The 24306-nt window shown below is 44.1% G+C and overlaps 1 protein-coding gene across 1 annotated transcript in view; it reads left to right on the top strand.

Moving 5' to 3' along the window:
* IntS11 (integrator complex subunit 11) overlaps window positions 1-12613 on the top strand; it is a 30879-nt gene extending 18266 nt beyond the window's left edge. Inside the window, exons 9-14 of the mRNA XM_045731075.2 lie at window positions 905-1018; window positions 3293-3424; window positions 5048-5296; window positions 8245-8387; window positions 8965-9088; window positions 12210-12613. Of these exons, the coding sequence (XP_045587031.1) occupies window positions 905-1018; window positions 3293-3424; window positions 5048-5296; window positions 8245-8387; window positions 8965-9088; window positions 12210-12266 (819 nt within the window). The 3' untranslated portion in view covers window positions 12267-12613. The remainder of the gene's footprint in view (window positions 1-904; window positions 1019-3292; window positions 3425-5047; window positions 5297-8244; window positions 8388-8964; window positions 9089-12209) is intronic.
* The last annotated feature ends 11693 nt before the right edge of the window (window positions 12614-24306 follow it).

Below are 24306 nucleotides of genomic sequence, written 5' to 3'. Positions count from 1 at the left end.
TCAGATTTTGTTTATGTGGTTAGCAACACCACATATTATTACTTTTTGTTTTCTTCAGAATTTTCATTCTAAATATTTTATTTTAATTTAGTATTTTGTGGTTTAATAAGTAATGGTAATGTCCTTTCACAGGCATAATAACATAGGATGTAAACCCACACTTGTGTATTTGTCAAATTTATGTAAAGAATTTACACCAAGTCTTTTGCACTCTCCTGAGTGCTTTGTCAAGGTCTGAGTGTGTGATTAGGATGAGACTTACATCTCAACGTCTAAGCAAAGTGCTCAACATCAAAAGGCAAAGAGCTCAACTTCATTAGATGTTGAGATGTAAGCTTCGTCTTAACCACACACTCAGACCTTGGGTATAAATGGGTAGGAGTTAGGGCTTAAATAGCTAGATCTTACTTCCCCTGACCCTAATAGATAGTCACTGATAGGTAGGCACCCCATGCCCCCCACTTAAAATAACACCTAAACACTAACTCACTCACTCTAAATAAAACTGCTGTCAAAAGATAGAAGATGTGCTTTAGCATTATAAGTCTCCTAGTCTCCTTTCTTGTTATGTCTGCCTTCATGGTTATTAAAGTCAAAGTTCATCCCCAAAATGCCAACTTCATCACCAAGTACGAGATATTTCCACTCATCTCACTTTTCACATACCAATGCACTTTCTTGTTTCTATTTATTAATAATTTATTTTATTCAAAATATTATTAGTTCTGTCTTGAAATAAGACAGAAATACTTTCAGAAATACATACAGATATTCAGATCTGTCCCCACTTTCCCATAAGTTCTAAGTCTTAGCATTCATGAATCTCAAGCGCCTTGTATATACAGTTGTGGAAATGTAATCATTAAATATATATGCTTATATGTTATGTATGTGTGTGTTACAGGTGATCATGCCGGGGTACTGTGTGCAGGGTACAGTGGGTCACAAGATCCTAAATGGTGCCAAGAAGGTGGATTTTGAAAACAGAACGAGTGTCGATGTCAATTTGTCTGTTGAAGTGAGTATTGTACAGTATTTATACCCCCCCCCCCTTCCCCACCAAAAAAAGGAATTGTATGAATTGTGAAGATACAGGCAGCCCAAAATTTGGGTGATATTGGAGAAAGCAGATTTTGTGGTAAGAGGGTTAGCACTTTTATATTATTGTGTCTCAATTACCTCATGATTGTAGACATGAGGTGATGGGGAATGTGTGCTTATTAGTATGGATGTCGAGTGGTAATGTTGTGGTCTGGCACGGTGTCGGCAGTGTTGTCCTGCAGCCGTGCTCCACTCTTGTTCTCAAAAGTTTTCAAATATTTTCAAACAGCATAGAACATCCCACTCATTCTGGATTTGATTGTGTGATGTGTTTGGTGTTGAAAATTGAAGGGATCATTAATTATGTAAATTGAAATAGGTGTTTATTAAGCAGTGTGGAATAAGTTGACTTTTGGAAATGTGCAGAACATAACCATTTTGTCCATATATATATATTAGTATATTAAAGTTTGATTAGTGGAGCTTTTGATTTACAGTTTTTGCAGGAACACAATACACAAATTAAGGGCAGATTGTAAAGTTCTTATATAGTTTGATTCATTTAAACAAGGTGAATGTAAGCAGTAAAAAATTTTGGGAGGGAGCCCCCTTGTTTCCCTATATACAGTACACAAATATATTGTGTATTTTGTCATTTTATTTTATTTAAAACTTCATTACACAAAATAGGTTACAACATTGGTTACATGCAAGGTACAAGATTGTCACAGGTTGTCGAGTTCTTCCAGCTCCTCAGATGGCAGGCAGGAACCATGGATGTGGTGTGCATTTCCTGTCTGTATCACTACATTAAGGGATTGAAAGAAGAAGCTGGCAGCTCTAAAAGTCTCTTGTTTCAATTAGCTTAGAACCCAGCTCTTTAAAAAACTAGTGGTACTTTTACTACAAGCACCAAGTGTCTCCAAGGCAATGTGGACAAAATTGTAGTGGTGGTCCAGATCTTTTTTTTTGAAAATTGGCTGCTTTCCCGTGAGTGGCAGCACCACCTGAATGTGCAGCACTGAAGTAATGTAGGTGTTGGCTAAAGTTGAAATGCAGATGTAATGTCACACCAACTGTCTGCCACTCTTCCAGGGGTGCATTGTGATCCTGATTAGGTGACCAACAGTGTCAGAGTTGCAGGCATTAGGTAACGTGGTTCTCTCTTTGCTGGATAACCAGCTGTGGTAAGGCTCCTCTTAATGTCATTAATCTCGATATGTCATGCATGCCAAGCACATCCCTCCTGTGCTTTGGCAGAGCAGGCCATGCCAGCTGGACCTGCCGGCCACTGCCTCGCTGCAAATACACCTATATTCGGTGTGGTTTGGGGCACTAAGGTCATTCTGGGCGATGCCGACATTTCGTCGACAGAGTGCTAGTACTGTCTGACAGCTCTGTTTGAGCCATCAGAGGGTACACTAGCACCAGTTTAACTCCTCAGGTTATAAGAAATATAGAAAATATGGCAGACCACAAAAATCAATTATAAGCCAAGACTCTTAATAATGACAAAAAAGGCCCATTCTTTCCTCTTATGGTGTTTTAGACTGTGTGGACCCCAATGCATTCAAAGGGAAAAATGAGCTGTGTAAATAAAATATAACTGGTCAGCATTTAAGAAGTTGTGCAGCAGCCAGCTTGGCCTCGATCTCTGCTAGTCCAACTCGCTTGTTGGGCAACACAAACACCATACTCAGCCTTGATGGTTATCTTGAGATGATTTCGGGGCTTTAGTGTTCCCGCGGCCCGGTCCTCGACCAGGCCTCCACCCCCAGGAAGCAGTCCGTGACAGCTGACTAACACCCAGGTACCTATTTTACTGCTAGGTAACAGGGGCATCAGGATGAAAGAAACTGCCCATCATTTCTCGCCGGCACCGGGATCGAACCACAAGATCACGCGTCCAGTGTTCTGTCCGCTCAGCCACTGGCTCCCTGCAAATACAGTACACAATTTACAGCAGTAGAAAATTGCATTAGTTGTAAGGTTCATTAATGAAAGTTTACACCTTAAACTGTTTTTTTGGATATTAATTTAATTAAACTTAGCAATATCTTGAAATTAGTTGCTATATATATAGCGAATAACTATTTAATTGAAGCATTACTTTATAATTGGTTTGTACAGGGAATAGCCGTTTGATGAGAGCATTACTTTAACAGTGAAAGATTTGTATACTGTTCTAGATAATTATTCTGATGAAGAACTTTCTGTAGGACAATTGCTAAAGCAGTTTATGTTTCAACAGTATATGTCATTCAGTGCCCATGCTGATGCAAAAGGTATCATGCAGTTAATTCGACACTGTGAGCCGAAGAATGTGATGCTGGTTCATGGTGAAAATGCCAAGATGGATTTCTTAAGACAGAAGATCATGCAGGTAAGAATGCTTCTTTGCCTTATTGTTTTCCCCCTGTTTATTATCACACATGAAGACACTAAAGTGAACTGTTTTGGGGAACTTTTGTGACCTTTGTCAAGCAGCAGCAGTGGCCAGTCAGTCGGCCTGTTTGTCTCTCATTTCCACTACTGCAGTGTGTGTGTGTGTGTGTGTGTGTGTGTGTGTGTGTGTGTGTGTGTGTGTGTGTGTGTGTGTGTGTGTGTGTGTGTGTGTGTGTGTGGTTGATGCAGTGTATCTTGCTTTGAGTTAGTTGTAATTTCTTGATTTCCTCCAATATTCTCCTAGCATTTGTATAAGCTTGGAAACCTATGAGACCCTGACCCTTCCCCTTCTCACTCACTTTTAAATTGTGTTCATGTTAGGTCTTGACTTAGGAATTACATGAGAAGGTTTGGGTCTTTATTCCTTATGCTGGCACCTGGTGGTGAGGGGTGTATGTGTCCCTTGAGATGCTGGCACGTGGTGGTGAGGGGTGTGTGTGTTCCTTGAGATGCTGGCACCTGGTGGTGAGGGGTGTATGTGTTCCTTGAGATGCTGGCACCTGGTGGTGAGGGGTGTATGTGTCCCTTGAGATGCTGGCACGTGGTGGTGAGGGGTGTATGTGTTCCTTGAGAGGCTGGCACCTAGTGGTGAGGGGTGTATGTGTCCCTTGAGATGCTGGCACCTGGTGGTGAGGGGTGTATGTGTCCCTTGAGATGCTGGCACGTGGTGGTGAGGTCTGGATACCTATATGTATCCAGACAGAGATGCAAACTTATCAAGAAACCCCTGCTGTTGATCACTTGTGATATTAAGAGAGAACCTGGTATTGGCTCTAAGCATTTATGAACGCCACTCGTCCTCATGCTAGGCTGGGCCGACTGATCTTGAGTGACCTCATGCCCTATATGTGTGACTTTTCTCATTCTCCACAGGCATTTGTCATTTCATAATACTGTTTGATAAATATTCTTGGCTATGAAACCTGGCATTGTATTGGCTTTTGCTCATGCTTAGATGTCTTGTGCTTGAGGTTCTTCCATTAAATACGTCAAGAGTATTTTTCTTTATTTAATCATTACTGCTCCTTGTGGAACATTTTGTGTTTTTCTTTAATATTTTTAATGTCAAAATGAGTTTCAGGTCTTTATCAACATTAAAATGAATTGTCCACAGTTTCCCTTTTGTGTCCAATTATTTCTTAATATTTGTGCAAGTATTTATGGCTGCAGCTGCCTTCCTCATTGTAACGACCCATTTCAAAGTGTCTAGCTTTAGCCCTGTCTGAATATTGTTTATTAAGATAATGAAGATAAATGGGCCAAAAGCCAGTCCTGAAGTATGACTCCAGTTGTGCTTAACCATCCAGATGCTTCTTTGATGAAGTGCTAAAGAATCAAGCTATTGTCTTCAGATATTTCTCTAGTGGTTTTCACATATTTATTCAAGTATTTACAGCTTTGTTCACTCATGTTTTACAACAAACACATTTATTTAATTTTAGCAATGAGAATAGTGTTAGAAAATTTACTTTTAAATTACTACTAATTGGCACTGATTTTGATATAGAAGCATTGTTATTTGATTGTAATGCACACTGTAATTATTTGTACTTGTGGGTAGGAATTCAACATCAATTGCTACAAGCCTGGAAATGGAGAGACATCAATTATACCAGTTTCAAGTAATCTTGACGTAGAGGTGTCACTTCCTCTACTGAAGCACACCATATCTGCTGTCTCACAGCCAGCCCTTGCTGCACCAACCTCTTCAAAGTCCAGTACTAATGAAGAAGCACAGCCAAAAAAACAGAAGGTCTACGAATCAAAGAAACAGAAAGTTCTTCATGGAGTTCTCATCATGAAAAATAATGTAAGTTACACAGAGAAATCACTCTGGTGTATATCAATGAGAAACTCAACTGGAGCTCTGAGGTGACTCGAATCCTCACCCGAGAGAATCCCAGCCACTGACACTAACCGCTGGACCACCCAAGTCAAGGTGGTCCAGTGGTTAGCGTCAGTGGCTGGGAGTGTCTCGGTTGTGGGTTCGGGTCACCTCAGAGCTCCTGTTGATTTTCTCAATAATGTTAGTCTTCTAAATATAAATTTGTGACAAATTTTATACTGTTGTCTACAGTACAGAATTTACTGGTGATGTCTGCAATACAAAATTGTATAGTGATATTTGCAATAACAAAATTCCTTTAGTAGTATCTGCAGTACTAGATTTTATATTTATGTGTAGTAAGTGGAATGACGCTCATATGGAACAGCTTGTTTCAGACCTCTCGACTACAAATGAACTCTTAATTGCATCAGGTGTATTATCTTTTGCTATGGTGGCTGCTTGTGCTAGTTGTCTAGATAACGCCATTCAATTGAATACACACTAAGTCCTTGAGTCATTGTAAGTCTACCAGTAATCAGAGGCCAAAACCTGGTCCTCTCTACAGAGCATAAGGAGCAGGGAATACTAGATTATACTGACCAATCTTGAGTTTATCTTCAGATGATTTCGGGGCTTTAGTGTCCCCGCGGCCCGGTCCTCGACCAGGCCTCCACCCCCAGGAAGCAGCCCGTGACAGCTGACTAACTCCCAGGTACCTATTTACTGCTAGGTAACAGGGGCATTCAGGGTGAAAGAAACTTTGCCCATTTGTTTCTGCCTCGTGCGGGAATCGAACCCGCGCCACAGAATTACGAGTCCTGCGCGCTATCCACCAGGCTACGAGGCCCCTAAGAAAGAAGAAAGAAAACACCAAGAAGAAAACACCAAGAAAAGGCCCCAGAAAGGTGGACAAGCTAAAATGTACAATCAGCATGGTAAATAAAGCATTAAAAGAAAAAAAAAGAGACAAAGAACTTCTGAAACTGCCCAGTGATGAAGCAGTTCACTTGTTACTTCATCTGCACACCACCAGGGAACTGTGCACCTTCCTTCTCAATCCCCAAGCTTTGGCATATCAATTACAGTTTTTTGCTCTGCACGATGCTTTCATCTTGGGCTGATATTCGGGAGCAAAGATTTTGGAGGTCGAGCTGGGTCCTGGCAGTCAGGTATCTTGTGGACGTTCCCGGTCCTCCTTCCCCCTAACGAGGAGAGAGCTGGGGCCAACTAGCTCATGCGAGTTTCACAAATATTTTATTGTTTGTTTACATTGTTAGGGGAGTTCTTTTGTCTGTTTTGAGGCTGAGGTCTCATTTCTAACCGAGCCGTGATATGTTTTGTTTCGCTGACTGTCTGGGCGCCTTCCCTGGTGGTGGCAAATATGAATAAATTTACATTAAATTTTTCATAATGCCACTGCTCCCTGCACCTCTCTAGCTCATGGTCCCCAGTAGGCCAAATAGAACTCTGCAACTGATGGCACCTTGTAGTCTGGCACTAAATCAGATACAGTATAGTAGCTTCAGGGTGCCACTGGGGGTTCACCAAGAGATTGGCATTTCATTACATTCCTTTCTGGTTTTTCATCTTTCATAGTTTGTTTTCTGTTTCAGTGGGCCTGTCCTTTTTGTCTAGGTTGTTTGATGATCGGTATCTTACACTGAATAATGTCGCACATTAACATTCAGCCGTGACGGAGCAACTTTTGCTGGCTTCCAACATCAATACTACAGTACTGTGGCACCATTTCTTCTTAAGTTATTAATTTTTTCACCGCCAACCACCTCATTCTTTTCTTGAGCTGTTATGGTCTCATGATTCGGTGTTGGTTTTCTTTCAACTCCTTGGTGCCTGGTTGCCCCATCCATCTGTGACTCCTTGTTTAGGGGTGGGGGAGGAGGCAAATGGTGTTCCCTGTTGCTAACAACATCGTGATAGCTCCACACCTGTAAGTCATATTAGCCCTTGTGAGTCTTTTAATAACCTACTGGAGACAAGAATCCAAAATCTGGTTCCCTTCACAGAGGTGCAGAGAGCAGGGGATTCATGATCATCTTCTCCAAAGAAAGAAACTCCCAGAAAGGAAGCGAGACAATATTAACAACTGCAAGGTTCTCAGAAAGTATAGAAGCAATTCACCAAACAACTCGGAAAAATTATCCACCCAGTAGTTAAGTTAAATCTTTCACCCCCCCCCCCCCCCCTTGAACTTCATCTTGAGCTGTATGCGCTTCCAGCTATTCCAACTGGAAACTTAAAGAAGGACAGTATCGCTAGCACAGCTTCATGTCGGACACCACCCTGGACTTCATAGCGTGTTGCACTAAGTTTGGTCCACTTAACAAATATTTCCCTCCATTAACTTTGCTTACACAATGATCACTAACACTCACACCACTAGATTATGATGACTCAGTCAGTCTGCCAGTCATTTGGCTCATGGTGGTTTCACTCTGCCTTTAGTTTGTCCATAGCCCAATATTCTGCATTTCTGGTGACTAGGTTAGTTCATGGGTTCGTAGGGTTGTTCAAAGTTAACTGCTGGGTGTTGGCCTCATCCTCAACACGTTCCTTTCTCCTACTTGGGGTGGTGGAGTTAATTTTAAGTGGCTTGTGAATATGGGGGGTGAGGGTGAGGGTTGGCTGGCTGGAGCCATAGGTGACCTGAGCTGCCACCAAGTGAAAGGCTGGCACAACCTTATCTGGTGTGTTTACATCGAGGCAACGATCATTCTTTTTGGGGGAGGGGGATTGGATAGATCTGTGATACCCAAGCTTCTTTTGCCTTATAGAGAAAGCGTTGGGGAGATACTGAGGGGGGGCCCTTGCAGAAAAGGGCATATCATTACAGTGTATGCTTGATTTTTGAGGGTCCTTCCTTTCAATAATTGTAATTACATTTTTTGTTTTATTTCTAAACCCATGTACAGGGGGTGAGAATAGTTGGTGTAAATGAGGCTTGGAGTGAGCTGGGAGTGGCCTCACATCAGCTCAGATTCACCGAGAGAATTGAAGTAGATGATCACGGCCCAGTCCCAGCTCTGACGTCTTCTATGCACACACTCCTCTCCCAGTGAGTATTTCATGCTAGTTAGTTTTGTCTCTGGCCTTCTACTGTAATAATAGCATGAAAGAAGCTAATGAGTGGCTCTTGGGAATAATCTGTGTAATTAAATACTGTTCAAATATCTGGCTGCATGTAGTAAAATTGCCGTGTGTAGGATGACTATTGGCAGAATAATAATTTCACAATTTACGAAATGAGTAAAATCGGCAAACATTCTGATATTGAAGATAGGCATTTGATTCAGCATAAATATACACATGCAAGACATGTAATTAATTTAAAAGTTAATTACACTATTTTGTATTTTCATGGGGTGGGAAGGCAAGGACCCAGAGGGAGATAGATTAGTGCAGAAGGAAGACTAAGTATATCTAAAAATTGTGGAGTTAGATATACACTTTGTGTTAAGAAAGTGCAACTGTGCAAGACCATAATAGGATGTTTTTGTCAACTTGCAGTAGCTTTAGTATATTTATGTCTAATAAGATTGTAATCATTAATGGTACATAGTACTAGATAACAAATAGTCTTATTTCTTTGCTTCTGTTCCACACTTAAATCATTCATAAATGGTATGTTACAGGAAGCTGGGAGCATCCCAGGTACAGGCAGTGAGTGAGTGCCAGCTCTCAGTAGCTGACTCTGTCTTCATCAATATTCGTGATGATGATTCCGGCAGGGCTATCCTTCTCTCTTGGACGCACCAGGTGAGTTGACAGTGAGTGCTGGTACAAAATGTTGTTGGTTACTTCCCCATGATGACCACTCCAATTGTCAGGTGCTGTTTATAGTTTTTATTTATAATATAAAGGTTAGCTTGTTTTTAAAAACTTGCCCAGCTGAAGTGCTATTTAATATTCCCGTGTTGGAAGAAGCCAGGCAGACTGGGTCACCCAGCTGCTCTACCCTCAGTTCTTGCTGATGGTAGTGTGAGAGGTCTCCCCCCCCTTCACTCTGTTCCCCATGCTCTGCTTCAGCTAAGTGGTGGTTTTTTCCTTTGAGGCTGTTCAAATGTACATTTGTGCTCTTTGAACCAGGAGTATAAGATGCTTGGAGCTACATGTGCACAGGGTTTTCTTCTGTGTGTGTTACCTAGCACTGCCCTTGTGCTGCCAGGGCCCCTCTTCCCTGGAGTGTTGGGGGTTTGCTCCCTTATAAGGCTTCCTTGCATGTGGTGCTCCAACCCTGGGCAAGTTAGTTTGTTTTTGACTTTCTGTTTTAGGTTTTCTGTCGTCTCTGGGGTCGGGATCATATTTTGGCTGGCGGGGTGCACTGGGATTCGTGTGATCTAACCATGGCATACTGAGATTGGTCTTCTGAGCCTCTAGTGAGCTGGGTTAGTCAACTTAGGCCTGTTACAGGGTCTATCCGACTTTCCTTTCTTGCTTAAAAAAAAAAGGGAGGGCCTCTTTCATAATTGGGGTTCTGGCGAGGTAATTGCAATGCCTGGGATTCCTGCAAGGCCATTCCCTGCAGACCCTGGCAAACCCTTGTGGGTTCAGTGGTCCACTGGATATCCCTGCCTAATTTGGGCTTGCTTTAAATGAGTTCTAGGGTTGTGCATCAGCTGTGCCACATGGCAATGCTCATCCTTTTCTGCCTTCACCATGCTGCCTGCTGGCAGAATGGTGGAGGACGCTGGCACCTTCAACTCGAGTCATGTGAGATTTAGTCTCTGCATATTGCTTACCTAACAAACCCTTGTGATGATATTCAGGGTTTTTTACGCAGAGACTGCTTTACGCTTGATATTTTCTGTTTTACAGTGGTCTGAGTTGTGTGCTTAGTTGGATGCCATGGCACTGCCCCGGTTGGTGTTTAAGGTTTCAGAACTGGAGGTGTTGGTTCATTCAGCCGTGGATCGATTCCAAGATCCTGGCTAAACTAACTCTCAACCACCGATCACATCTCTGTCGTGACCTTCTCAAAACCTGGCAACTGCCGAAACGCCAGGCTGTCTGTCATGTAAACACGCCATGCCTTGGCTTTTGCCAAAAGGTTGTGACATGACCTGGTCACCTGGCATGATCTCACACCCTTAAGGATCTGACCTCTGTTAATCTCCTTGACCACCGCTGTCTCCACACAGTTTGAACCACAAACCACTGGTCATTCACTCCTACTCATATGCTGGAGAGTCTTAATAAATTCTCTAGCTAAATATATATAATTTTTAGATCGCAACACACTTCCTTTCCCTTCAGGCAGGGAGCCCTCCCTCTTCTAGGCCCCCCTTGCTTCAGGCCCCGATGCATCTGAGGGTTTCGAGGTCGGGGCTAGCTTTAGCTCAGGATGTGGCTTGGTCATCTCCGGGGGTTCACCACTTCCAACTTGGGTGTGGAAGTAGTTGTGCCTGATGATCCTGCCGAGTCTTCTGGGTCTTTCTTTTCTTCCAGCCCCAATCTTTGAAGCGTTTACCTTGGAATTCTCTTCCCTATCCCAGGCAGTGGGATACTGGCTCTGCTCTGGAGGCCCTTAGTTGTGGTTCCCATTGATGGTCCTATTTTTATCCTTCGTGGATGATAGTCTCTTCTGTGGTGAGCCTTCTTTGTAGTGTACGGGGAATTACTTTTCCCTTACCCTGTACGAGTTGATGTGGGTATGGCTCGCCCCAGGATTTGTTTCCAGGTGCCCTTTGTGGTTCTGGGAGTATAAGGATGAGGTTTGGGAGTAGAAATTTCAGAACCTCCCAGGTATATTCTCTCCCTCACCAAATGGTTCTGGTCAGAGGTCTGTGTTTGTTCAGTCGAGATGCTTCCCCTGCACCTAGCCTACCTGGTCATCTGTGGACAATCCAGGCAGCCAGCATCCCTCACCCACATTCTTTTCTCAAGAACTCCTCATTTGTTTGGGTTATTCATTCATGTCTGTACTCAACACTGCCATATGTGGCATTCCTGTGTTCACTATTAATGGTCATTTGTTCCATCATTCCACCTGTTGTGTCGGGAGTCTTTTTGCCCTTGGGTGTGTACTGTTTTCGGTATTGGATTTTTGTACATCCTCTCAAGAAGTGGTTTGCCAGATTATCCTATCAGGAAGTGGCTTAACAGGCTGCAACCTTATTGTGAGATTGCACTTTTTCAGTTCCAGCTACTGCACCCAATGGTTGAGATAAGTGGTCTTGTGCAGACGATGAGTCACAATAACATGGCTGAAATATGTTGACCAGACCACACACTAGAAAGCGAAGGGACGACGACGTTTCGGCCCGTTCTGGACCATTCTCAAATCGATTGTGAGAATCGACTTGAGCATGGTCCAAGACAGACTGAAACGTTGTTGTCCCTTCACTTTCTAGTGAGTGGTCTGGTCAACAAGTGGTCTTGCAGCTGATTTTATAATGGTGGATGTTGCATGCTTGTTTTGACCATGGTTCCATATTTTCACTGGCTTCCTTGGCACTATCAGTTTTGGACAGTTCTTTGGCTTCCAAACCTCCCCAATTGGTCTCCGCTATTAAGCAGCTTCAACTCCTGGAGTTTGCAGGTGCCACTGAACAACAGACTGATGGGGGCCTTTAAGGGCTGCCCGGCCAGGGGTTTTAATGGAGGCGGCGGTGCCCTCTATTCCCTCCTTATCTCCCTTTTTCCTGCATTGGCAGTGCTGAAAATGTCATTTGTCCATGATTGCTATGATCTTTGTCCAGAGGATCCAGTAGATCTTACCTTAGGGAACAGAAGAATGGTATTACTCAAGACATTTTTCATATTTACTGCAAAATTTAATTGGTGTCTTTTTTTTTTAAGTATAATATTTTGGATATGGCAATTGTACCATGATTATCTTTGATAGATATACTGTATATCCTTTCATCCTTCCTTTCAGGATGAGGCCCTTGGAAGCAAACTCTTAGACATCATAAAAACTACTTACAAGAAGTAATAATCCAGAAAGACTTCTTAGTACATATTCAGAGAACATGTATGAATTTCAGTGGTAAGCAATAAGCAAAAATATTGTGCAGATCTTTTGAGTACTGTTCAATTTTTTTTTTCATTTGTGTTGCTCTTTGAGGGAGGGATCTCCCCAGGAGGAGAATATCTCATCTGAATCCTGCCCATACTTTTGTATCATGAAATAGGATGTTTAGTGTATTACCATGTTCTTTAGTCTCCACCAGTATTTCGTTCCTCTCAATTCCAATTCCTAGATGTAGTCACAATGCAATCCTATTTCAGATGAACATATTTTAAAATGTATTTTATATCTATTAAAAGTGTTACTTTTTATGAAGCTATTTTCTTTTGCCTTAAAATTTTGTTCTATGTACAGTACAGTAGTCTAAATGCAAATATTAGGACAAATGAATCAATGAAGTTGGTAAATTTGAGTGCTTTTAGGTTTCTGCTGCCTCCATTATGGCCATGTAATCAATGTTGAATGTAATCGTACGGCTCTTTCTCGAGTGACCCCAGTCTGGCCCCATAAGTGCGGAGCAGAGAGCAGGGATCTACTGATCTCCTCTGTGGTAAATCCTCAACGGTGATGAGTGATCAATAACCCTTAAACATAAAATACAGTACTCTAATCTCTAATGCTTTATAAGAATTAAATTCTATGCTCATAAACAAATAGAGATCATAACATAACAAGACTGCACAGCAAGGCCCTGGTAATGCCACCAGGACGCTCCTGGCTTTATACCATAGCAGTCAAATCAACCAATCAAATCACCTGCTAGCTACCAGTAGCCCGCAGGTGCTACTGGTAGTATAATACAGGAGTATTATAGATGCAACATGGCAACCATTAATATAATAGATATAATAGAGAAAGCAGCTTCAGTTGCCTGCAGGAATGGATCCAGACTTTTAATCGTGGGTGACTTCAAATGTGCCAAGAAAGACTTGGAGAATGGAGAATCACACAGAGGTGCAGATACATGGAGAGCTAAACTATTGGATATTTCAACAAGAAACTTCCTGAACCAACATGTCAAGGGACCCACAATGACGAACCAGCAAGACTGGTTCGTTATTGACCTGATATTCCAACTCGTCCTCCTAATAGAGCGTCACATTTTTAACGCATACTCTACCTAAAGCAAAAAATCATCATACTAGAAAATGGTAGCAGCTCGCAAAATTGGCATATTGTCCTGGTTTCTGTTTTGGGTCCTCTGGTAGGTTAGGATAGGGCACTTTAGTACAACAGTTTATTGATGTTGGGAGACCTTAGGAGAACAAGCTAGATACTCACCCTGAATGAGTCAGACATAAGGGAAGTCAAATTAGAAGCCCCCATTGGAATGAGTGACCACAGCATACTGACATTTAAGTATCTGGTGGAAGTAGTGATAACCTATCCATGGAAGGGTTCAGAAAGGAAAAGACTGGCCTACTAAAGATGAAACTATGATGAAATGAAGAAATTCCTAATGGGAATACCATGGGAAACAGAACTCAAAGAAAAGACTGTACAAATATGATGGACTACATCACCCAGAAGTGCCAGGAAGCAGCAGACAAGTTTATCCTAGCCCAAAAGGAGAAAAATGAAAAGCAACGGAAGAAGCCATGGTTCATTCAGGCATGTAAGGAAGCAAAGCAAGCTAAGACTCCACCAAAACTGCTCCACAGCCACATCAGGAGAAGAACAGCAGTGAAGGAATATGTGATGAAGCTGAGAAAAGGGAAAACAGATACACAAGGCAGTGTGTAAAGAACTCAACAAGAGATTCCAGGAGGTCTTCACAATAGAGCAAGGAGAAGTACTGTACTGAGAGAGAGGAGAAAGTAAACCAAGCAACCTTTGAGGAATTTGAGCTTACCAGTGATGAGGTCAAAAGGAATCTGTTGGAGCTGGATGTGACAAATGTTGTTGGGGCTGACAGAATCTTACAATGGATACTAAAAGAGGGCACAGAATCAATGTGTGTCATGCTCTATGGAGAATAACAGGGGACCTACTGGAAATGTAGGTCTCCTGTTAATGTAGTCCCAATATACAAAAAGGGTGACAGGCAAGAGACACCTAATTACAGGCTAGTTTCCCAAACTTGTATACCATGCAAGGTGATGGAGAAGATCGTGAGGAAAGAGCTCGATGAACAGGTACAGAGAAGGAGCTTTGTAATGCCACCAGCATGGGTTCAGAGATGGTAAATCATGCATTACAGGTTTAAATGAATTCTATGACCCGGCAACATAAAATAGACAAAGAATAAGGTGGGGAAGACTGCACTTTCTTACTGTCAAAAAGCCTTTGACACAGTACCCCATAAGAGGCTGGTACAAAAATTGGAGAAACAGGCAGGAATAATGGGTAAAATGCTCCAGTGGATAAAGGATTATCTAACCAACAGAAAACAGGAAGTTACTGAAAAGGTGAGACCTTAGAGCGATCTCCACCAGTGGAGTCCCACAGGGCTCTATACTTGGACTCATGCTGTTTCTGATATATGTAAACAATCAATCTTCCAGAGGGTATAGACTCGTTCCTCTCAATGTTTGCTGATGATGCCAAAATCATGAGAAGGATAAAGACAGAGGAAGATAGAAAGAGACTACAAGACAAACATGACAAACTGGAGGAATGGTCCAGAAAGTGGCTACTAAAGTTTAACTCAAGTAAGTGTAAAGTAATGAAATTATTCGAAGGGTGCAGGGTACACAAGGTACCCGAACACAAGGTACCATCTGGGAGGTGAAATCCATCAAGAGTCAAATAGAGAGAAAGATCTGGGGGTTGATATCACACGGAACCTGTCCCCAGAAGCCCACATCAAGAGGATATCATTAGCTGTGTATGCTAGGTTGGCCAACATAAGAACTGACTTTAGAAACTTGTGTAAAGAATTATTCAGAACCTTGTATACCATTTATGTCAGACCAATCCTGGAGTATGCAGCTCGAACCTGGAGTTCATACCTAGTTAAACACAAGACAAAGTTAGAGAAGATTCAGAGATATGTCAGCATACTAGTCCGAGGGCTGAGACGTATGAGTTACGGGAATTAAACCTCGCATCCCTTCAAGACAGAAGAGTTAGAGGAGACATAATCACCACCTATAAAAGTCTCAAAGGAATTGACAGCGTGGATAATAACAAAATACTTAGCACGGGTGGAACACAAACAAGTGTGAGAGTAGTTAACAGGTGGAATGCATTAGGCAGTGTTGTGGTGGAGGCTGACTCCATACACAGTTTCAAGTGTAGATATGATAGAGCCCAATAGGCTCGGGAACCTGTACACCTGTTGATTGACAGTTGAGAGGCGGGACCAAAGATCCAGAGCTTAACCCCCGCAAGCACAACTAGGTGAGTACATCCCCGATGTTCAACATGTTTGCTGATGATGCAAAAATTACGAGGAGGATTAAATCAGAGAAAGATAGTATGAGGCTACAAGATGACCTAGACAAACTGAATGAACGGTCCAACAAATGGCTACTAAAGTTCAACCCGAGTAAATGTAAGGTGATGAAACTAGGCAGTGGAAACAGGAGGCCAGACACAGGATACAGAATAGGAGATGAAGTACTTAATGAAACGGACAGAGAGAAAGATCTAGGAGTTGATATCACACCAAACCTGTCTCCTGAAGCCCACATCAAAAGAATAACGTCTGCGGCATATGCGAGGCTGGCTAACATCAGAACAGCGTTCAGGAACCTGTGTAAGGAATCATTCAGAATCTTGTACACCACATACGTAAGACCAATCCTGGAGTATGCGGCCCCAGCATGGAGCCCGTACCTTGTCAAGCACAAGACGAAGCTGGAAAAAGTCCAAAGGTATGCTACTAGACTAGTCCCAGAACTAAGAGGCATGAGTTATGAGGAAAGGCTGCGGGAAATGCACCTTACGACACTGGAAGACAGAAGAGTAAGGGGGGGACATGATCACTACCTACAAAATTCTCAGAAGAATTGACAGGGTAGATAATATCAACTATTTAACACGGGTGGTACACGAACAAGGGGACACAGGTGGAGACTGAGTACCCAGATGAGCCACAGGGACGTTAGAAAGAACTTTTTCAGTGTGAGAGTAGTTAACAGGTGGAATGCATTAGGCAGTGATGTGGTGGAGGCTGACTCCATACACAGTTTTAAATGCAGATATGATAGAGCCCAATAGGCTCAGGAGTTTGTACACCAGTTGATTTTTTTTCTACCACAGACGTGGCCAGACATTTACAAAACTAACCAGCATATATACATTTTCTTCTGTCCTCCATGGACAGGGTGAGAGATGTGTTAAACATATAGTTCAGGGATTTATTAGACAATCAACCACAGAAGGTGATTCGGTGCTGTTAAAATGCTAATTAGCTAACCTACATACGTAAATACACAGATTTACGTATGCCCTACATAAAGTGTTCGATGTGTCTTTTACATAGTGTCATTAATGTGCATTTACAAAGGTGAAATGTAATTTTGATCAGCTTTCATATATACTTTATACACATACATATACACACACACACACACATACACACACATATACACACACACACACACATATACGTACATATACATATACACATACATATATACACACATGCATTTACATACATTTGTCTCTTTTACTCTGACAGGGTGAGATAGCTGATAGAGAAACTAGTGTGCAATTAAGCACTTAATCACTGAAGGTGATTAAGGTGCTTGATTGCACCTTGATCAGTTGATTGACAGTTGAGAGGCGGGGCCAAAGAGCCAGAGCTCAACCCCCAGTAGGTGAGTACATGCTTGCTAGTCCACATGCCTGCTGCTCCGGCCGTAAATCATCACCCACCTCCTATTTTCTTCCAACATTAGACACGAATCGTCATATCAACATTGCACTGATAGACAAAACAAAAGATAAATATTTAAAATTGTTGGCGTGTTAAGTATTTGGAGTGCGCGTGTGGGGGCGGCGGGTGAGCCTTGAAGGGGGACTATATTAGCCGGCAAGACTTACGGCTTCTCCTCCATGTTGCTTCACAGCACCAATTTGTCATAGTCAGTTTTATGGAGTCATTAACTCTACACAACAAGAGTTTTGGCATTTATAGTGTTCAGAATTATACAATATTACCCAAAAATATATACTAGAATCGTGCAAAATGGAAAGCAAATTTTCAGGCTTTTTTTTAGCCTATTATTTCTTCTAATTATCTCTTGTTTAAATATTTTTTTAAATTTATCCATCATATATATAATTTTGGTGGACAAGCGGAGTTGATGCCTTGTTCCGTGAGTGAAATATTGTGTAAAGCAGTCAGAGGAAGCGCACCACAAGGGGAGTACACCTTAAGAAATCAGATACTAGCCAATTATACCCGGGCAGAGCCCTTAAATATTGTACAGAGACGCTCTACTCGAAGGATTGTAATAAATTATGACTGAAAAACTTCAGAGAGATCTTTAGAAAAGCTCACATTTAATCCCCGATATGAGTGGTAGACGCGTATGACCATTAAATATTTCTAATGCCCAAGAAACTGTCACATAAACATGGAGGCCCGGCCTCCTCCCTCGCACACACAAGAAAGAAATTTAGCGTTCATATTTATTAAGAAAAAGTATCCTAACTTATTAAAACAAGTAGACATTACCGTATAGTGAAAAATGACTGACGGATCTGGGGGAAACGCTCGATAAATTGTTTCAAAATATTAGTATGAGTATTATAGAGGAAGAATTACACGCTGCCCCTGGTAAAGGGGGAAGCAGAAGACTAACCTGATGCGCGCCAGGACGTCTGCAGTAATTCGACTCGCCCATCATTTATTTCCTGTTAATCCTTACAATTAACCTTCGGAGAAACTGAGCTGTGACACAAAGGTCTCTGACATGAGTGAATGCCGAGGAAATTTTGGCATGCATAGGATTACGGAATTTTGGCGGGAAAATATACATGATTCTGCCCCATAAATCGTCAACAGACTGGAGGGACGCGACATATTATCTGATTTGGCGGCAATAAACTTTCGCTTCTTTTGAAGTTATAATTATACACAAATTATTTGACGATTAACATTTAATATGTTTATTAACTGGATATAATATAACGGTAAATTACAGGGCGCACAACATCATTTCCTGAATGAGGAAAGTGAGAGAAGTGAACCATACCAGTGGAGAAAATGAGAGATGAGGGAGACATGCTAACAACGTTAAAGACTCTTAAGGAAATTGACAAAGTAGCCTAAGAAGCATTGTTCAAAGCTAGGAACAGCAGAACAAGATGTCATAGATGGAAACTAGAGTCACAGAGGCGCCAGAAAGAACTTTTTCAGCGTTAGAGCTGTTATTATACAAGAATGTTCTTACAAGAATGTAAGAACTCTTGTATATATAAATAAAACAACAAAAATAAGTGGAATAGGTTAGACATACAAGTCGCTAAACTGGTAAAATATTTACAACAGATAAAACTTTGTCTCAAAACACCCACATGGTTTTAGTAACGGAAATTCCTTTTCGGCAAACTTGTTGGAGTTCAACAATAATATGACAGAAATCAAACAAGAGAGAGAAGAATGGGGAAGACTGCATATTCCTCGACTGTCAGAAAGCTTTCGATACGGTCCCGCACGAGGTGAAGAAGCAGGAGAAGGGTGTGTTAGGGAGAGTCGTGAGGTGGGAGACGGAGTACCTGAGAGGCAGCAAGCCAGGGGTTACCAGCACAGTACCGCAAGCTCGCTGCTTGGGCCCAACCTGTTTATGATGTATGCCAGCGACCTGATATAAAGCTTTGCAAATGATGCAAAAAAACTAATGAGAAAAGTCAGAACAGAGAGAGAGAGAGAGAGAGAGAGAGGGAGAGAGAGCGAGAGAGAGAAAGAGACAGAGACAGACAGATACAATGTAAACGGATCCGTACATACTCCAGAAATGGTCTAAACAATGGCTGCTAGAATTAAACCCAGACAAATGCAAAGTTATGAGAAGTGAGAAGACCAGGATGAAGGAGAGATAGATTCTTGCATCATACAAGGAGAAAGACCTGGGAGTAGATAACCCCAAACATATTGCCAGAAGCACACATGAGAAGAATAACATCAGCAGCATGTGCTAAGCTGGCCAGCGTCCGAGTACCCCTTCACAACATGGCCAAAGGACGACCTGGACAAACTGAAAGGATAGTCAGACAAATGGCTACTAGAGTTTAACTCAAGTAAATGCAAAGTAATAAAGTTAAGTGGAGGAAACAGGCCAGACACAAGATACGAAATTGGAGATGAAATCCTCCACGGAACGGACAGAAAGAAGGATCTTGTGGTCGACAACACCGAACCTGTCTCCTGAAGCCCACATCTAAAGGATATCATCACTGGCATATGCGAGGCTGACTAACGCCAGAACTGCCTTTAGAAATTAGTGTCTGCAATCATTTAGAACCTTTTATACCACACATGTCATATTAATCCAGGAGTATGCGGCCCCAGCCTGGAGTCCATGCCTAGTTAAGCATAAGACGAAGTTGGAGAAGGTTCAAAGGTTACCACTTGACTAGTTCCAGAACTACGAGGTATGAGTTACAAGGAAAGGCTACGTGAATTGAACCTCACATCGGCGGAAGAGAGAAGAGTTAAGGGAGACATGATTACCACATACAAAATTCTCAGGGCAATTGTGTAAATAAAGATAGGCTATTCAACACGGGTGGGACACGAACAAGGGGACACAGGTGGAGACTGAGTACCCACATGAGCCACAGAGACGTTAGAAAGAATTTTTTCAGTGTCAGAGTAGTTAATAAATGGAATGCATTAGGCAGTGATGTGGTGGAGGCTGACTCCATACACAGTTTCAAGTGTAGATATGATAGAGCCCAATAGGCTCAGGAACCTGTACACCTGTTGATTGACGGTTGAGAGGCGGGACCAAAGAGTCAGAGCTCAACCCCCGCAAACACAATTAGAGGAGCGAACACAAATATTCTCTAGAGACGTCAATATATTATTGTTTTATCGAGAGAACCATATATCACATTCAGCCCCAGGACCTCGTTAGCTGTCTGTCCCGGGACGGCGGCCAGTCTGTCCCAGGACGGCGGCCTGTCTGTTCCGGGACGGCGGCCCGTCTGTCCCAGGACGGCGGCCCGTCTGTCCCAGGACGGCGGCCCATCTGTCCCAGGACGGCGGCCCATCTGTCCCAGGACGGCGGCCCATCTGTCCCAGGACGGCGGCCCATCTGTCCCAGGACGGCGGCCCATCTGTCCCGGGACGGGCGCCATGACTGCTAAAGTCACTCATATATCTCCCTGGCTGATAAAGGTATATTGCCTTACTGAACAAATAATATTTAACACACCGTCGACGAAGGAGCACCAATAATAGCATAACTGGGCGCTAATTACTCATAGGATGACGAGTGTGGCTAGAAGACCTCTGGCCAGATTCACGAAGTAGTTACGCAAGCTCTTACGAACCTGTCCATCTTTTCTCAATCTTCGACGGCTTTGGTTACATTTATTAAACAGTTTACAAGCATGAAAACTTGCCAATCAACTGTTGTTATTGTTATAAACAGCCTCCTGGTGCTTCGGAGCTCATTAACTGTTTAATAATTGTAAACAAAGCCGCCAAAGATTGAGTAAAGATGGACAGGTTCGTAAGTACTTGCGTAACCTGCTTCGTGATTCTGGGTCTTGGGTTAATTGGTGCTGTTAGACCAGTCTGGTATCGCCAGCGTCCCTAACGTCAAGAAACGGTCGTGTTAAACTGCCTGATCCTAACCAACCAGAGGATCCACCAACGAGACATTGTGTCAGTTTTGTGAATTTGAATTTTTGAATTTTTGAATTTGAATTTTTAAATTTGAATTTTTGAATTTGAATTTCGCGAGCCGCCACCATGTTCTAATACGACAGTTTTTGGCCTTAGGTCGAGTAAAGTTGAAAATGTGACGTGTTATTACGAGAACGGATTGAAGCTTTGTAGGCAGCCCAATACGGGCTCACCAAAGCCCGTGCTACTTGGAACTTTTTATTCCAGGTAGCGAATCTTAAACAACAAACAAACCGTTCTCCTAAGGTCCCCCCAACGTTAAGAAAACGGCCAATTTACAATGGTCTCTCCTAACCTACCAGAGGACCCACAACAGAAAACGGGACAGTGCGTCACTATCGCCAGCCGCTTTCATTGTCTTGTGTGACAATTTTTGGCCTTATGTAAAGCCTACGGTCGAAAAGAGACGTTGTTTGTGAGAGGACAGCCCGCCCCTGCCAGCCCGCCCCTGCCAGCCCGCCCCTGCCAGCCCGCCCCTGCCAGCCCGCCCCTGCCAGCCCGCCCCTGCCAGCCCACCCCTGCCAGCCCGCCCCTGCCAGCCCACCCCTGCCAGCCCGCCCCTGCCAGCCCGCCCCTGCCAGCCCGCCCCTGCCAGCCCACCCCTGCCAGCCCACCCCTGCCAGCCCGCCCCTGCCAGCCCGCCCCTGCCAGCCCGCCCCTGCCAGCCCACCCCTGCCAGCCCGCCCCTGCCAGCCCACCCCTGCCAGCCCACCCCTGCCAGCCCGCCCCTGCCAGCCCGCCCCTGCCAGCCCGCCCCTGCCAGCCCACCCCTGCCAGCCCACCCCTGCCAGCCCGCCCCTGCCAGCCCGCCCCTGCCAGCCCGCCCCTGCCAGCCCGCCCCTGCCAGCCCGCCCCTGCCAGCCCGCCCCTGCCAGCCCACCCCTGCCAGCCCGCCCCTGCCAGCCCGCCCCTGCCAGCCCGCCCCTGCCAGCCCGCCCCTGCCAGCCCGCCCCTGCCAGCCCGCTCACCACACTAACAATCACCCACCACACCAACAATCACCCACAACGCCAACAATCACCCACCACGCCAACAATCACACACCACGCCAACAATCACCCACCACACCAACAATCACCCAAAACGCCAACAATCACCCACCACGCCAACAATCACCCACCACATCAACAATCACCCACCACACAAACAATCACCCACAACACCAACAATCACCCACCACATCAACAATCACCCACCACACCAACAATCACCCACAACACCAACAATCACCCACCACATCAACAATCACCCACTACACCAACAATCACCCACAACACCAACAATCACCCACCACATCAACAATCACCCACCACACCAACAATCACCCACAACACCATCAATCACGCACCACATCATCAATCACCCACCACACCAACAATCACCCACCACGCCAACAATCACCCACCACGCCAACAATCACCCACCACACCAACAATCACCCACAACACCAACAATCACCCACCACGCCAACAATCACTCACCACACCAACAATCACCCACCACGCCAACAATCACCCACCACGCCAACAATCACTCACCACACCAACAATAACCTCAACGCCAACAATCACCCACCACACCAACAATCACCCACAACACCAACAATCACCCACCACGCCAACAATCACCATACCAACAATCACCCACCACGCCAACAATCACCCACCACGCCAACAATCACCACACCAACAATCACCCACAACACCAACAATCACCCACCACGCCAACAATCACCCACCACGCCAACAATCACTCACCACACCAACAATCACCAACAACACCAACAATCACCCACCACGCCAACAATTACTCACCACACCAACAATCACCCACAACACCAACAATCACCCACCACGCCAACAATCACCCACCACGCCAACAATCACTCACCACACCAACAATCACCCACCAAACCAACAATCACCCACAACGCCAACAATCACCCACCACGCCAACAATCACTCACCACACCAACAATCACCTACAACACCAACAATCACTCACCACGTCAACAATCACTTACAACACCAACAATCACCCACCTCGCCAACAATCACTCACCACGTCAACAATCACCTACCACACCAACAATCACCCAAAACACCAACAGTCACCCATCACACCAACAATCACCCACAACGCCAACAATCACCCACTACACCCACAATCACACACCACACTAACAATCACTGACCACACCAACAATCACCCACCACACCAACAATCACCCACAGCACCAACAATCACCCACATCGCCAACAATTACCCACCACACCAACAATCACCCACCACGCCAACAATCACTGACCACACAAACAATCACCCACCACACCAACAATCACCCACCTCGCCAACAATCACCCACCACACCAACAATCACTGACCACACCAACAATCACCCACCACACCAACAATCAAACACCACGCCAACAATCACTGACCACACCAACAATCACCCACCACACCAACAATCACCCACCACACCAAAAATCACCCACCACACCAACAATCACCCACCACACCAAAAATCACCCACCACACCAACAATCACCCACCACACCAACAATCAAACACCACGCCAACAATCACTGACCACACCAACAATCACCCACCACACCAACAATCACCCACCACACCAAAAATCACCCACCACACCAACAATCACCCACCACACCAACAATCACCCACCACGCCAACAATCACTGACCACACCAACAATCACCCACCACACCAACAATCACCCACCACGCCAACAATCACCCACCACACCAACAATCACCCACCACACCAACAATCACCCACCACACCACCAACAATCACCCACCACATCAACAATCACCCACCACGCCAACAATCACCCACCACACCAACAATCACCCACCACGCCAACAATCACTGACCACACCAACAATCACCCACCACACCAACAATCACCCACCACGCCAACAATCACTGACCACACCAACAATCACCCACCACACCAACAATCACCCACCTCGCCAACAATCACTCACTACACCAACAATCACCCACCACACCAACAATCACCCACCACACCAACAATCACCCACCACGCCAACAATCACTGACCACACCAACAATCACCCACCACACCAACGACAATCACCCACCACGTCAACAATCACTGACCACACCAACAATCACCCACCACACCAACAATCACCCACCACACCA

This window comes from Procambarus clarkii, chromosome 13, assembly GCF_040958095.1.
Source record: "Procambarus clarkii isolate CNS0578487 chromosome 13, FALCON_Pclarkii_2.0, whole genome shotgun sequence".
Taxonomy (NCBI): domain Eukaryota; kingdom Metazoa; phylum Arthropoda; class Malacostraca; order Decapoda; family Cambaridae; genus Procambarus; species Procambarus clarkii.
Note: the sequence above shows the minus strand (reverse complement) of the source record. Positions and strands in the feature narration are given on the sequence as shown.